At 47.0% G+C, this 16,256-nt stretch overlaps 1 protein-coding gene across 1 annotated transcript; it reads left to right on the top strand.

The window, feature by feature from the left end:
* Positions 1 to 3,473: 3,473 nt before the first annotated feature.
* On the top strand, positions 3,474 to 9,372 carry capgb (capping protein (actin filament), gelsolin-like b). The gene is made up of 8 exons (XM_080543808.1): positions 3,474 to 3,664; positions 5,499 to 5,653; positions 5,937 to 6,098; positions 6,657 to 6,806; positions 7,335 to 7,421; positions 7,716 to 7,845; positions 7,992 to 8,083; positions 9,113 to 9,372. Exons 1-8 carry the CDS (start codon positions 3,475 to 3,477, stop codon positions 9,176 to 9,178), a joined length of 1,032 nt encoding a protein of 343 aa, XP_080399934.1. The 5' UTR covers position 3,474; the 3' UTR covers positions 9,179 to 9,372.
* The last annotated feature ends 6,884 nt before the right edge of the window (positions 9,373 to 16,256 follow it).

The following is a 16,256-nucleotide window of genomic DNA, read 5'->3' as shown; positions in this document are numbered from 1 at the left end:
AGCCTGGGAGAGGGGTGAGAGGGCAGATAGAGGGGTGAGGCAGCATTATAGAGGGGTGAGGCAGCCTGGGAGAGGGGTGAGAGGGCAGATAGAGGGGTAAGGCAGCATTATAGAGGGGTGAGAGGGCAGATAGAGGGGTGAGGCAGCATTATAGAGGGGTGAGGCAGCATTATAGAGGGGTGAGGCAGCCTGGGAGAGGGGTGAGAGGGCAGATAGAGGGGTAAGGCAGCATTATAGAGGGGTGAGGCAGCATATAGAGGGGTGAGGCAGCATATAGAGGGGTGAGGCAGCCTGTGAGAGGGGTGAGAGGGCAGATAGAGGGGTAAGGCAGCATTATAGAGGGGTGAGGCAGCATATAGAGGGGTGAGGCAGCATATAGAGGGGTGAGGCAGCATATAGAGGGGTGAGGCAGCCTGGGAGAGGGGTGAGAGGGCAGATAGAGGGGTAAGGCAGCATTATAGAGGGGTGGGATAGAGGGGCCGGTAGCAGCTAGCTAGCAGCAGCAGCTAGTAGGCAGGCGCAGTAATTATCGACATGGTGTTTAGCGTTTGTCAGGAACCCGACTCCCCCCCCCCCACACAGGGTGTCCTAGCCATGGGCCCCGCTCAGATTATTACCCTGGATCCTGTTACCTCCCGCATATAAGCTAACCAGGGCAGGTGAGCCGGGCAGCAAACAGTCCTCTCAAGGGAGCGGACGGACCTCCCTCAGTCCCTCTCACACACACACACACACACACACACACACTCACTCACACACTCCAGCAGACAGACAGGACAGACAGGGCAAGAATGGAGCCGGAGTCAGGTACCGTGCCGGAGCTAGCGGAGGGGATCATGCAGTTAAGTGACCCGGCTGGGTCTTTTTGACCCTCTTTACTTACTCTTCACCGCCACGCTGGCCAAAAGCATGGTAACCCTAACCCGAGAACCCGAGTGCTCTTAATGTGTGCCACTCTGGTCCACTTCTGGTCCACTCTGGTGCCACTGTCCTACCTACCTAGAATTTTCTGTGTGTTTCGAGTGTGTTGTGTTCAAATATTTACTCTCTCTCTCTCTCTCTCTCTCTCTCTGTCTCTCTGTCCATCTCCCTGGCGTTCTGACAGCTACTTTTACTAGCTCGCTGAATTGCTTACTCAGAAAGTAAAACCTGCTATCTTTTTTTATAGATTCTTGCTTATCGGAATGATAAGAGCAGTTCAGTTTTAATGAGGGAAGCAGATAGTAGCCCTTCCTGTTAGCGTAAGGACAAGTGGGCAGTGTCCAGTAGTGATATCGTAGCTAGGTTGTGATATAGAGAACGATATTGGTTCTGGTTTAGAAAGGGGTTGCAATGTTCAAGTCACTGTATTGGCATTGTGTTTGTGGCACTCAAACGTGACTGGATTGTGACAGTTGGTTTGTAGTGAGCTGGTTGTGACATGGAGAACGATATTGGTTCTGGTTTAGAAGAAGGGATTGCGATGTTCAAGGCGTTGTGTTTGCGGCACTCAAACCGACTGGGTTGTGACAGTTGGTGTGACGGTTGTAGTGGCTTCAGGACGTGGCTGGACTTCCCTACTTGGCATCTCTCTCCTCCTGTGTGTCTTCTGCTTTGGGGCTCACCAACGCTCACTGTTAGGTTGCACAATGTCATCCCAACCATGTCCCAATGCGGATGAACTTGTTGACATGAGTGTTCAACACCATGTAATGAAATGTGGCGCATTGTTAACGTTAACGTTAATCTAAAGATGGACATCATGGGCCAGAATACAGACAGTTATCTCTCTGTCTCCATGTCTATGTCTGTCTGTCTGTCTCTCTCTCTCTCTCTCTCTCTCTCTCTCTCTCTCTCTCTCTCTCTCTCTCTCTCTCTCTCTTCTCTCTCTCTCTGTCTATGTCTCTCTCTCTCTCTCTGTCTCTCTCTCTCTGTCTCTCTCTCTCTCTGTCTATGTCTGTCTCTCTCTCTCTCTTTCTCTCTCTCTCTCTCTCTCTCTCTCTCTCTCTCTCTCTCTCTCTCTCTCTCTCTGAAAGCTCTGTGGTTGTGCAGAGGGAAGTATGAGTCAGAGTCACAGTTTCCATAGATTCTGACCAAACAATCACACGCTTCTTCATCTTCATCAAGCTGCAGACACGGTGCTCCATTTTGTTTCAGCAAAACTGAAACAGCACTGAACTCTGCAAGCAGACCCAACAGCTCTACAACCCTACAGCATGTTTATTTAGTTTTTTAACCTTATCTTGATCCAATTGGTTAAAGTGTAATTCCCCTGAGTTGATAAAGCTGTGTGTGTTTCACAGTTTTGGAAAGTGTAGCTAGAGAGAGAGAGAGAGAGAGAGAGAGAGGGAGAGAGAGAGAAGAGAGAGAGAGAGGGATTGGGAAGGAGAGAGAGAGAGTGTGGAAAAGGCAGAGAGAAAGAGAGAACAGATAAAGAAAGAGAGATGTAGAGCTGGATATTTAGGTGAGTGTGTTCATGTGAGATGTGATGCGACTTGCCTTTAGCCACACCCTCTTCTGTGCAATGACATTAGTGGTGTGTGTGTGTGTGTGTGTGTGTGTGTGTGTGTGTGTGTGCTGTATGGAGACAAGTTTGTCTGGCTTCATGTTACATAACAATGATGTCATCGACCCCCTGGGCGTTAGCCAGCAACCCAACCCTCATCTGTGCATCTTCTCATCTAACCTACATGTCATCTAACCTATATGTCATCTAACCTATATGTTCCACCTCTGGAATCTTCTGTTTCTGTTCCCACCAGAAAGGATCATTCTCATCATACCAAAGTTGCATGTGTTGCATCCACCACTGCCTCTTTCTGATTCTTACCATTTCGGCACATTTTCTATCACAGTTTCTATCGCCGTCTTGTGCAGACAACAACTCCTCATGTCTACCTACCTTGTGCAAATTATACCATGACAAAGGAACCCCCCTCCCCCCTGAAGAAAAAAAAAAGCAACACCACACATTCCTTCCTTACGGTACATACCGTGTTTTACCTTCAGTCACCTCCCCTCTCGCCCCAACTCGTCTCTACTCCCCCCACCTTCCCACTCACCTCCTGTCTCTCTTAACACTAGAACAGCCGTGCCTGTTTTACCTACTATAAGAGCCGCCTCGGTAGTCTTTAGAATGGGAAGCTGCTACTTACACACAACGACCACTAGTGGTCCGGTCCGTCTTGCAAATTACCCTGCCTCCTACACAGAACAACTGCAAAATAGCTTCATACTAGCTTATCCTGGTGTGATTTAGAAAAATTAAGGATACTGGGTGGTAGAACGCACATATCTAGGAAAAGTCATGAAAGGAGGGTCCTGAAATTTGATCGAGTGCAAAGATATAACATGTTTTTTTACTCACAGGGTCAAATGACCCCCACCCATGGCTGTTCTAGTGTTAATGAATGAATGAATGAATGAATGAAAGTTAAGTCTCTCTCCTCTAACCCACCCCTTCCCCCTCCCCCCTCCTCTCTCTCCCCATACAGAATGCTCCCGTTCCAGGCGGCACCGGGTCAGTTTGGCCCGGAGATCAGGGAGCCGGGTCTGAAGTGCTGGAGGGTGGAGAAGATGAAGGCGGTGCTGCTGGAGCCGTCCGAGGTGGGGGCCTTCTTCAACGGAGACTCCTACCTTGTGCTGGAGAACAGGGACCAGGGGGCCGACCTGCACATGTGGATAGGTGAGGGGGAGGGGCTGGGACAGGCAGGCCTTGTGTGCTGCACAGATTAATATGCTGTACCGAGAACAAATTCCTCCGGCTTTGGTCATGTGGCTAATAAACATCTATCCATCTATCCATCTATTCATCTATCTATCGATCTATCATGTTTGTGTAGAATTGCACATGTAATTGTATGTTTTGGTTTTCTGTAATGGCTCTAATTAGTGTATATGTGGGAAAACTAGGGTTAGGGTTAGGTGCTAGGGTGCTAGGGTTAAGGTTAGGGTTAGAGGTATGGTTAGGGTTAGGGTTAAGGTTAGGGTTAGGGTTAGACATGCCAGCATGTACCAAGTCACCCTAGCACCTAACCCTAACACCTAACCCTAACCCTATGTACCGTAACATATATATATTGTATTATGTGCCTGCCTAGCTGTGGCAAGGAAGGTTGTGCGTTGTGCAAACTTTAACTGATGGGTTGGGGCGGGGGGGCAATGATTGAGGGAGAGGAGGAGAGGAATAAGAGTTACCGTGTGTGTACACCACACCCCTAACGAGGCTCTGCGGTGAACAAGCTTATAGCCCACTAATTGCTAACGGTGACGACGACACGCGAGCTAGGTGAACGACCTAGCGTGTAATTATGGACAGAGGTCAAAGAGATGGATGGGAGGATGATCAATCAATCAATCAATCAAACTTTATTTATAATACTAGCACATGTGATGCATTGTATGCGACTCCAAGTTCTGAACAATAAACAATAAACCAAAGATAACAAAAACGAAATAAAATAAGACAGCGACATAGACATAGTAATAAGACCAGGAAGAGAAACAAAAATAAAGATTAGGAGATAAGAAATAGGGGGTAAAAGTGCAAATTGGACAAAGACACTAGGTCACACAAAGGCCAGGCTAAAAAGGTGTGTTTTAAATGTACTTCTAAAAAATATCCACACACTCTGCCACCCTCAAGTCCTCCGGCAAGCCGTTCCAAAGTCTAAGGGCCATTCAAGAGACAAGTACCAGAGGACAAGATGACAAGATGGATGGGATAGGGCGGGCGGGGGAGGCGGGGGGAGGAGGGGGGGAGATAAAGAGGGAAGATCTCCCTGGGGAAAGAGGGAAGGACAGGTTTTGTGTGGGACCATTAAAAATGCAGGAGGGCGGTTACAGTACTCAAATGTGGCTGTTGTTTCCAGCGTGTATCCGGTGCTTAGGTAACACTAGGCTGATTGTCAGGAGAGGAGAGGGAGCTCTCTTCCGAAACCATGGATGGATCTCCACATGACCCCTCCCACCACCTCTCACACCGTCCACAACCTCTCGCTGTCTTTTGTCTGGAACTTTTCCGCTCTGTAAACTTCCTATGACCCTCTATCTCTCTTTCTATGATCTTTATCTATCCTCTTTATCTCCTATCACCTCTTACCTTTTCAGAAGCCTATTCTACCTCACTGTCACTCTGCCCCCTTCCTTCTCTCACACCTTCTTCTTCTTTTCTTGCTCTCCTTGTGTGTTCTGGCCCCCCTTCCTCTCCTCCACTCTCACCTCCCTCCCCCACCTCTCTCTCTCTCTCACCGCTTCCTCCCTTTCGTCCCTAAATAGTGAACATACCACCGCTCATCCGTCATCAGACTTTGCTGAGGTGCTGCAACTGAAGAGTATCAATAGAGCGCAGAATAACAGCATCCGCACACTCAAACACTGTGCAAAGAAACATAGTTTATTGGGAGCTTTCGGTCATAGGCCTTCTTCAGGCATCTTCTTCTTCTTGTGTGTGTTCTGGCCCCTTCCTCTCCTCCACTCTCACCTCCCTCTCTCCCCCTTCCGTCCCCTCTCTCTCCCAGGTGAGAAGTCGTCCCGTGACGAGCAGGTGGCCTGTGCCATGTTGGCCACCCAGCTGGATAACTACCTGAGCGGCGACCCCATCCAGCACCGGCAGGTCCAGGGCTACGAGTCCCCCGAGTTCATGAACCTCTTCCCCAGAGGGGTCAGCTACAAGGTGGGGCGTTAGGAAGAAGGGCGCGTCTATATTAGACTATATTATAGACTAGGGGCGCTATTATTAGTCTATATTAACCTCTCAAGCATAACTTTGTGTATTGTTACCGCGTTTACATATTATTTCATATTATTATCTTATCCCAGCCTATCTAAGGCTGAATGCTTACTATTGTCATCTCTCTCTCTCTCTCTCTCTCTCTCTCTCTCTCTCTCTCTCTCTCTTTCTATCACACACACACACACACACACACACACACACACACACACACACACACACACAGGAGGGTGGTGTGGAGTCGGGCTTCAGGAAGGCCCAGGCTGGGGCGGGGGCGGTCCAGCGGCTGTACCAGATCAAGGGGAAGAGGAACATCCGTGCCAGGGAGGTGGCGCTCAGCTGGGACAGCTTCAACAAGGGGGACTGTTTCATCCTGGACCTGGGGGAGGTGAGGGGCTGCAGGGAGACACATCTGACCTGGGGGAGGTGAGGCCTGCAGGGTGACACGTCCACAGGCCAGTACCCTCGGCACTTAGTGTAGGCTTGAGTAAATAGGATAGGTGTAAGTAGTAAGTTTGAGCTTACGTTATAACCATAATAACGCAGATTCTTTATGATACCTACAGCAGTGGTTCTCAAACCTCTCCTCAGGGACCCCCAGCCGCTCCACATATTTGATCTGTTCCACCACCAGCACACCTGATTCAACTAATCAAGTACAAACCATAATGGCTTTGTACTTGATTAGTTGAATCAGGTGTGCTGGTGGTGGTGGAACAGATCAGATATGTGGAGCGGCTGGGGGTCCCTGAGGAGAGGGTTGAGAACCACTGACCTACAGTATCCTTTCAGATCCACAAGAAGTGGAAGGAATTAGGAGAGATTGATCAGTGGGTCCCCCCCCCCCCAGGGGAGATGAATTTGGGGAGACTGGCGACGGGGGACTTGGGTCATACTATACTGTCACTCCTGTGACCTAATTTGTGTTTGAATCTCGTCCCCCCAGACAATAGTGTCCTGGATCGGCTCCCAGGCCAACATGTTTGAGAAGCAGAAGGTTCGAGAGATCGCGAGTCTGATCCGCGACACGGAGAGGCACGGGAAAGCCCGCATCACCGACATCAACGAGGGGGAGGAGACACCGGAGATGCTCAAGGTGAAAAAATAAAACAAACTGGCAGTTGATATCTAACAACAGAAAACTATCGCTCAAAAAGTATAATTCAGACATTTCTAGAAAGCCTTCTCCAGCTAAACCAGTGGTTCTCAAACCTCTCTCCTCTGGGACCCCCAGCCAGCCACTCCACATATCTGATCTGTTCCACCACCACCAGCACACCTGATTCAACTAACCAAGTACAAAGCGATTATGATTTGAACAAATATGTGGAGCGGCTGGGGGTCCCCAAGGAGAGGTTTGAGAACCACTGCGCTAAACTACCGGTATTCTAGTCACAGAATTAAGATCTGTTGGTAGACTTGTTAGAGCAAAAAACGGTTCATGGACCAGAGCCCTCTCTATGACATCAGAGCCCTCTCTATGACATCAGAGCCGTCTCTATGACATCAGAGCCCTCTCTATGACATCAGAGCCGTCTCTATGACATCAGAGCCCTCTCTATGACATCATCTATGAACCATAATTCATTTTTCATAATTTTTGGTCCCCCTGTGTGACTGACAGGTGCTGGGACCAATGGTGGAGCTGGCAGAAAGCACCCCAGAGGAGGACAGCAAAGCTGACGTCCTCAACTCCGCCTCCCTCTACAAGGTAGCCTGAGAGAAGATGCCTGATTAACATGGGCAGGACCGCTTACTCACACTACTGTTCCCATGACTCTGCCACTTAGCTATCTTAGCACTAATGACTGAATAACCTTTTGCACAATGAATATCAACCATCGCACCAGTAAGTGATTAACACAAGAACAGCCGTGCCTTTTTTTCAAGATAAAAAAAATTGTGTTAATAGATCATTTACAGTGTAAAAAACACAGTAATTAGCTGTCAGCTAAAAATCAACTATTTGACGACCAAAATGACCACAAAGTTTTGTCCCTCGCAGGTGTCTGACGCCACAGGTTCCATGACCATGACCAAAGTCTCGGAGAAGAGCCCGGCCAAGGACCTCCTGGTGCGAGACGACTGCTTCATCCTGGACAACGGCGCCAACGGAAAGATCTTCGTCTGGAAAGGTGAGGAAATAGTCGACCCGCGATGTCATCGACATTTCTGCCTCATGAAACCTACACCTGGTAATGGTAATGTTTGTTTAATGCTACAGTGACACACACAGGTGGTGTCTAATTGAATTACACGTCCTCTTCTAATTGATTGACAGGTAGCGGAGCGAACGCCGAGGAGAAGAGGGAGGCGCTGAAGATGGCAGATGACTTCATCCAGCAGATGAACTACCCCAGGATGAAAACACAGGTGAGTCACGGAGGGAGGGGTGGGAGGGGTGGGAGGGGGAGAGAGAGAGGGGGGAGAGGGAGTGGGGGGGGGAGGGAGGGGTAGAGAGAGAGGGAGGGAGGGAGAGAGGGAGATACAGGGACGGGGGGGGGGGGGGGTAGAAAGGGAGGGAGGGAGAGAGAGAGGGAGGGGGGGGTGGGAGAGCTAGAGCGGGTGGGAGAGAGAATGAGTGTGACTGGAGAGAGAGAGAGAGAGAGAGAGAGCAAGCAATCAATCAATCACCCAGCCTTCTAATCTGTCTCTATTCACCTGTCTCTACGCACGCATGTTAAGAACCGTAGACATTTACATAACCTATCTGTTAAACTGTGTGGTTAGATTTATATCAGCATGGGGCCTACCGTCAATCATGATGATCTATACACCCGGAAGTATTGTTGCATAAACGTGACGACTGCCGAGGAAAATCGCTGTGTCATTCTCCTTTACTGGGATGCATTGGGTCACCTGCAGGTCACAAACGTGGCGTCGTTAAACGCTTTATGTGTCTGAGACACCAGATCATCATCTGGCCACAACCCTGTCATCATCATCTTAAAACCACTTTATTACTTGACTTTATTACTGTCGGATTACTTATTTTACTTGTTTACTTTATTATTATTGTGATTGTTATCGTATCTTGACGCTGCAATGCCGATGTTGAGGAAACCAAAGGCAAAGAGTTTTACTCCTGTGTGTGTTTGTACAGTGAGATGGAATAAAGCGTTAGCCTCAAAAAGTCATATTTTGGCCAAATTGAGATATCAAATTGATATAACTCTACTCTCCTAACACTGCTGATTCACTGTGTATTATTGCCTCTATGCCATCAGCCTCATCAGAATGCTTGTTACATTCCAAAATCACTATCTGCCCAAGTCATCTCTTTGACATAGGGCATGTTTGACACTACATACAAAGATGGCTCGGCTGATCACAAGTGAAGCATGACTTCACTTGCGGCAATTAGCGATTGTGATTCTGATCCAGCTCTGTCCTGTGTTCCAGGTGGAGATCCTGCCACAGGGGAGAGAGACGATCATCTTCAAGCAGTTCTTTAAAAACTGGAACTAAACTTGTCAAGTCTACAGTCTCATACAGTCGTCTCATGTAAATGTTACAGAACAAATACCAGCCTGGAATATAACGGTCAATGTCTCACAGTTCCCACCAGGAAGTGTGACACAATCTCAAAATCAGCAATATCTATTTTATTTTTATATATGTGTTTTAATATGTATATATTTGTAAGGTACTGTACTACTACTCAGATTTAAAAAAAACTAATGTTCAGTCATGTTATGGACTTACTTACGGAAAGACAGTAGGTCCAATTAATTAATAATACTGAGACCACAACACATGTCAAGTCTCTTCCAGTTACACTGAGTTTCTGTTCCAAACGTTGCACTGCCAGACAAAAACAGTGCCCACTAGTGTTTTCTTTTAATAGATCCTATTTAGAAGATCCTATTTAGAAGGTTTTGAAGCCAAGATAACATTCCATAGACCCCAAGATAGATTGTTTTTGTTTTTTTAAATGTAAGATATTTTTTATTTGTTTAAGAATAACAGATATATAGGTATATCTGTAGAAGCAGTAGAAGATGTGGAAGATGTGGAAAATAAATAGAAGCTGAAACAACAATGTATATGTCGCGTTTTCATTTCCTTCCTGGCAACCCTCTGGTATATCAAATATGATAAGTGGATTTCACATAGAGACAACGTGAGCTTAGAATGATAAGGTTCTATCTCCGTTTAGAATGATAAGGTTCTATCTCCGTTTAGGGCAGTTCAGAGATATTGAGCGTCAACGTTTTTACATTCCATTATGTTTTGTGAGATGGAACCTTTGTATTTTATTAATTACTAACTAAAAAATGTCAACATTTTAAAAATAACACCACACAGGCATTAATAAACACCTAATGGATCAGATTATGTAAAAAACTAAATTTTGACAAAAATGGAAATAGAACCTTATAATTCTAACGTCACGACATGCACACAACAGGACATAACAACAACAACTAGTGTCCGTGGGGGAGGTTATTGTCCCAGGTATTAGTAGAAAACTAGTTTTGCACTTCCTTATGCAGTACATTGTCCATGAACAATTACAGAGCATGTTCTTATTTTTATTTTATTTTTTATTTTTTACAAAAACACAAACAAAAGAAAAGAAAAAGAAAAAAACAGGGGGGGGGGCATGACACATATCAGAAATAAACAGAAAAGAAAATGACACAACAAATGCCATAGATACCCTAATATATGGGTATGATATCTATCATCTATCATCACAAACATGATTTGTATTCCTCTCTATTCCTATATGGAAATTATGAAAGTAATTCTCTGTTGACTGTGTTACCGTTCGATCGTTTCACCTCTTCCTGGAAAACTTGCCAACACGCGATATTTACATAACCCTCGTAAAAGCTAGTAAAAGCTAACCTCATCTCCACGCTGCTACTGTTGGGGTGTGCTGCAACAGGGGGATGTTATGAGCTTGTTATCACGGTGTTTGCACGATGCATGTCCAATAATCAACACAAACAAACAGGACCATAGAGGATGACTGTAGGACATTTTAAGATTTGGTTGAAATAGATCACGAGTAAAGCTTCTATAGAGACTTATTATAGACTATTTATTCAATCAAAGTTACATAGAGGTTACAGCATTCCTCTCTGATGTCATAGAGAGGGCTCTGATGTGATAGAGAGGGCTCTGATGTCATAGAGGGGGCTCTGATGTCATAGAGAGAGCTCTGATGTCATAGAGAGGGCTCTGATGTCATAGAGAGGGCTCTGGTGTCATAGAGAGAGCTCTGATGTCATATAGGGGGCTCTGATGTCATAGAGAGAGCTCTGATGTGATAGAGAGGGCTCTGATGTCATAGAGAGAGCTCTGATGTCATAGAGAGAGCTCTGATGTGATACAGAGGGCTCTGATGTCATAGAGAGAGCTCTGATGTCATAGAGAGGGCTCTGATGTAATAGAGAGGGCCTCTGATGTCATAGAGAGAGCTCTGATGTCATAGAGAGGGCTCTGATGTGATAGAGAGGGCTCTGATGTCATAGAGAGAGCTCTGATGTCATAGAGGGGGCTCTGATGTCATAGAGAGGGCTCTGAATGTCATAGAGAGGGCTCTGGTGTCATAGAGAGGGCTCTGATGTCATAGAGAGGGCTCTGATGTCATATAGAGGGCTCTGGTGTCATAGAGAAGGCTCTGGTCCATGAGTTGCAGGGTGAAAGAGAGAGAGAGATGTCTTAAACTCACACATTTATACTCCCAGTGATATGCTAATACAAGTCTATGACAAGGCACATATACAGTCCTATCACCTTACAAAGGACAGGTTGGGGTGTGAAAAGGGGGATAGGTTACACTCAGGTCAAAGGTCAGGGGGCAGGTCGCAGGTAGGGAGGCCATCTTGACCATGTGCTTCTCTAGGACAAAGGAATGCTAATTGATAAAACCCCCCTTGTTAGACAATCAAAAGGCAGAACCTTTACAAACTATACAGGTCTATGAATGTGTGTGCAACAAGACAGATATCTACACAGGTTCTATACACAGGTCTCTCTGTGTGTGTGTGTGTGTGTGTGTGTGTGTGTGTGTGTAAAAATATACCACATATACACAGGTCATTTATTCAGCCCTTTTACCTTACATTTACATTACATTCTTAGCATTTAGCAAACGCCTTATTGCAAAGTGACTTACAATTGATACATTTGACTAAGCAAGCGATTCATCAATCCACCAGTCATAGCAGGAAAAGTAATCTAGCTCAGGCCCGGGGCCATTGGCAGTTGTCGTGCTTTTTCTTTAATAGTAGACACTGGATAGTCAGTACAAGTACAAGGGGGTAGTAGAAATCTCAGGAGAAACAGTAGGGAGGGGGGGAAGCAGGTGTCTCTGGAGACACAGTGCTGGGGGTAGTAGATGTCTCAGGAGACACAGTGCTGGGGGGGTAGTAGATGTCTCAGGAGACACAGTGCTGGGGGGTAGTAGATGTCTCAGGAGACGCAGTGCTGGGGGGTAGTGGATGTCTCAGGAGACACAGTGCTGGGGGGTAGTAGATGTCTCAGGAGACACAGTGCTGGGGGGTAGTAGATGTCTCAGGAGACACAGTGCTGGGGGGGTAGTGGATGTCTCAGGAGACACAGTGCTGGGGGGGGTAGTAGATGTCTCAGGAGACACAGTGCTGGGGGGTAGTATATGTCTCAGGAGACACAGTGCTGGGGGGTAGTGGATGTCTCAGGAGACACAGTGCTGGGGGGTAGTATATGTCTCAGGAGACGCAGTGCTGGGGGGTAGTAGATGTCTCAGGAGACACAGTGCTGGGGGGTAGTGGATGTCTCAGGAGACACAGTGCTGGGGGGGTAGTAGATGTCTCAGGAGACACAGTGCTGGGGGGTAGTAGATGTCTCAGGAGACACAGTGCTGGGGGGTAGTAGGTGTCTCAGGAGACACAGTGCTGGGGGGTAGTAGATGTCTCAGGAGACACAGTGCTGGGGGGTAGTAGGTGTCTCATGAGACACAGTGCAGGGGGGTAGTAGATGTCTCAGGAGACACAGTGCTGGGGGGGTAGTAGATGTCTCAGGAGACACAGTGCTGGGGGGGTAGTAGATGTCTCAGGAGACACAGTGCTGGGGGGTAGTAGATGTCTCAGGAGACACAGTGCTGGGGGGGTAGTAGATGTCTCAGGAGACACAGTGCTGGGGGGGTAGTAGATGTCTCAGGAGACACAGTGCTGGGGGGTAGTAGATGTCTCAGGAGACACAGTGCTGGGGGGAAGCAGGTGTCTCAGGAGACGCAGTGCTGGGGGGTAGTAGATGTCTCAGGAGACACAGTGCTGGGGGGGTAGTAGATGTCTCAGGAGACACAGTGCAGGGGTAGTAGATGTCTCAGGAGACACAGTGCTGGGGGGTAGTAGGTGTCTCAGGAGACACAGTGCTGGGGGGTAGTAGATGTCTCAGGAGACACAGTGCAGGGGGGTAGTAGATGTCTCAGGAGACACAGTGCTGGGGGGTAGTAGATGTCTCAGGAGACACAGTGCTGGGGGGGTAGTAGATGTCTCAGGAGACACAGTGCAGGGGTAGTAGATGTCTCAGGAGACACAGTGCAGGGGGGTAGTAGATGTCTCAGGAGACACAGTGCTGGGGGGTAGTAGATGTCTCAGGAGACACAGTGCTGGGGGGGTAGTAGATGTCTCAGGAGACACAGTACAGGGGGTAGTAGATGTCTCAGGAGACACAGTGCTGGGGGGTAGTAGGTGTCTCAGGAGACGCAGTGCAGGGGGGTAGTAGATGTCTCAGGAGACACAGTGCTGGGGGGTAGTAGGTGTCTCATGAGACACAGTGCTGGGGGGTAGTAGATGTCTCAGGAGACACAGTGCTGGGGGGGGTAGTGGATGTCTCAGGAGACACAGTGCTGGGGGGGTAGTAGGTGTCTCAGGAGACACAGTGCTGGGGGGGTAGTAGATGTCTCAGGAGACACAGTGCTGGGGGGGTAGTAGATGTCTCAGGAGACACAGTGCTGGGGGGGTAGTAGATGTCTCAGGAGACACAGTGCTGGGGGGGTAGTAGATGTCTCAGGAGACACAGTGCTGGGGGGTAGTAGATGTCTCAGGAGACACAGTGCTGGGGGGTAGTAGATGTCTCAGGAGACACAGTGCTGGGGGGTAGTAGATGTATCAGGAGACACAGTGCAGGGGGGGGTAGTAGATGTCTCAGGAGACACAGTGCTGGGGGGTAGTAGATGTCTCAGGAGACACAGTGCTGGGGGGTAGTAGATGTCTCAGGAGACACAGTGCTGGGGGGTAGTAGATGTCTCAGGAGACACAGTGCTGGGGGGTAGTAGATCTCTCAGGAGACACAGTGCTGGGGGGTAGTAGATGTCTCAGGAGACACAGTGCTGGGGGGTAGTAGATGTCTCAGGAGACGCAGTGCAGGGGGGTAGTAGATGTCTCAGGAGACACAGTGCTGGGGGGTAGTAGGTGTCTCAGGAGACGCAGTGCAGGGGGGTAGTAGATGTCTCAGGAGACACAGTACTGGGGGGTAGTAGATGTCTCAGGAGGAGCAGTTAAGGTGTACCCTGAAGAGATGGGTCTATTATGCAATGCTACATTATCTAACATGTATGTACATTCTCCACTTTTACTGCTATCCTCAGGTTGTCTAGTACAAGATGACCCTGGAGACCCTTTATTACCTTGACACACACACATACACTCACACACACACTCGCACACACACTCACGCACACACACTCGCACACACACACACACACACACACACACACACACACACACACACACATACACATACACATACACACACACACACACATTTTTGTCATTTTCATTTGCAATTGTAAAACATGTTCATCCAGGCCTTTGACCACGAGACACTGTTTATCTGCTGCCTGATGATACAGTTATATACTGTTTATCTACTGCCTGTAGGTGATACAGTTATATACTGTTTTAATAGTTACTGGATCAACAAACAAGGCTGTTTGTATAATCAGGGCGTGCCAAACAGACAACAGTTTATGTTTCTTTATAATCGAGGTGTGATTCATAGACTGATAACATCAAGACCAGGGCGGAGATGAGTAGAGATGACTGTGCAGTATAATAAACAAACGTCCTCAAATGACTCTACTATGAACTCTAAAGACATATATGGGCAATTATTTTGGGTGCGGAAATTGTACAGAAAATGTGTAAAAGTAATCTCTATGTAAGTAGAATGAGGAATGTTGTTATCTAGAAAGCATAGACAAACATACGTACTGTATGTAATACTTCCTTTAAGTCCTTCTAGATTGCCTTCAAAAGTAAGACTATTACACTGGAATAAGTTTAGGTAAGGATTGAACACTAGTAATAACGCTTCAAAGATTAGGTGCCAGTTTTAGAATAGATTTTATTCTCTTCCTCTATATGTTTATAAATCACTTCATAGTCACGCACCTGAATAATAATAATAATAATAATAATAATAATAATAATACATTAGACTTATATAGCGCATTTCTAGACACTCAAAGACGCTTTACAAACTGAAAAGATCGAGTAGTAATAATAAAAAGAAACAAAAGGAAAGTATAGGGGCCTAATTAAGGTAGTGCTGGGGACACATGGGAAGGGGAGGGGGAGAGGGTTAACTGGTGAAGGCGAGCTTGAAGAGGTGGGTTTTGAGGGCCTGTTTAAATGTTGGCAGGGTGTTGGCCTGTCTGATGTGGTTGGGGAGGGCCTTCCAGAGGGACGGGGCTGCGGCTGAAAAGGCCCTATCACCCCAGGTCCGGAGCTTGGTCCTGGTGGTCTTGAGGGGGTCTGAATACATGTCAGACATGTTTGTTAGATATACACCAAGTAGGTCTGTTTGCTTGTTTAATCGCGCTTTTATCATGTAGCTAATTAAATCTTCTTGATCTTAAACCTTTTCACTGTTTCTCTTAAACTTTTTAATTCACTTTTTTCATCATCATCTGTCTTGCTTTGTTTTCTTGTTTTGTGTACCATTTACTACGACACATTTGCTTGTATGTAGCATTAGCATAGTATTTTAGACTTGACAAAGGCTACGGCCGAAACCGTTGTCTTAATAAATCACTTTTCTTCGCATCTGGAACCTGAGTGTGCGACTTCTATCTCTTTCAATTGGAATTTGCTCTGTTGCCAGCACCTCGCTAAGACTTTCTGCGGTGTGCACTCTCTCCTTTTCCAATGAACATTCATCCCTATTGTATGAGCATGTGCTATATGAATAAACTTGACTTTTACTCTGACTTTGAGTACGTCATTACAGGAGATAACCAGCAGCAGTGACCCCTTATCGCTTCATTTCTCACTCTCCCCTGCTTGGAAAGCATGTGATTGATTGGAAACCAGGTTGTTATATGTGCTTACATAGAAACATTCTCCTCCCTCTCTCCCGCCACCGCCAATAACCATAAAACGGTCCAAAGATCAAACAGCTTCAGCCTGTAACAAATAAGTCAGACATGCAGACTCGGCTGTCCAGTCTTTCCAACCACCAAGACCAACCGCCAACACCACCGGTCCTCCCTTCAAACATCGGGTAGGATTCGATCTACATTACTGATGATGAAAGATTGCATTCCATG

Source organism: Nansenia antarctica, assembly GCF_963989245.1.
Source record: "Nansenia antarctica genome assembly, chromosome: 13".
NCBI classification, from domain to species: Eukaryota; Metazoa; Chordata; class Actinopteri; order Argentiniformes; family Microstomatidae; genus Nansenia; species Nansenia antarctica.
This window is presented reverse-complemented; position numbering and strand designations above follow the sequence as displayed.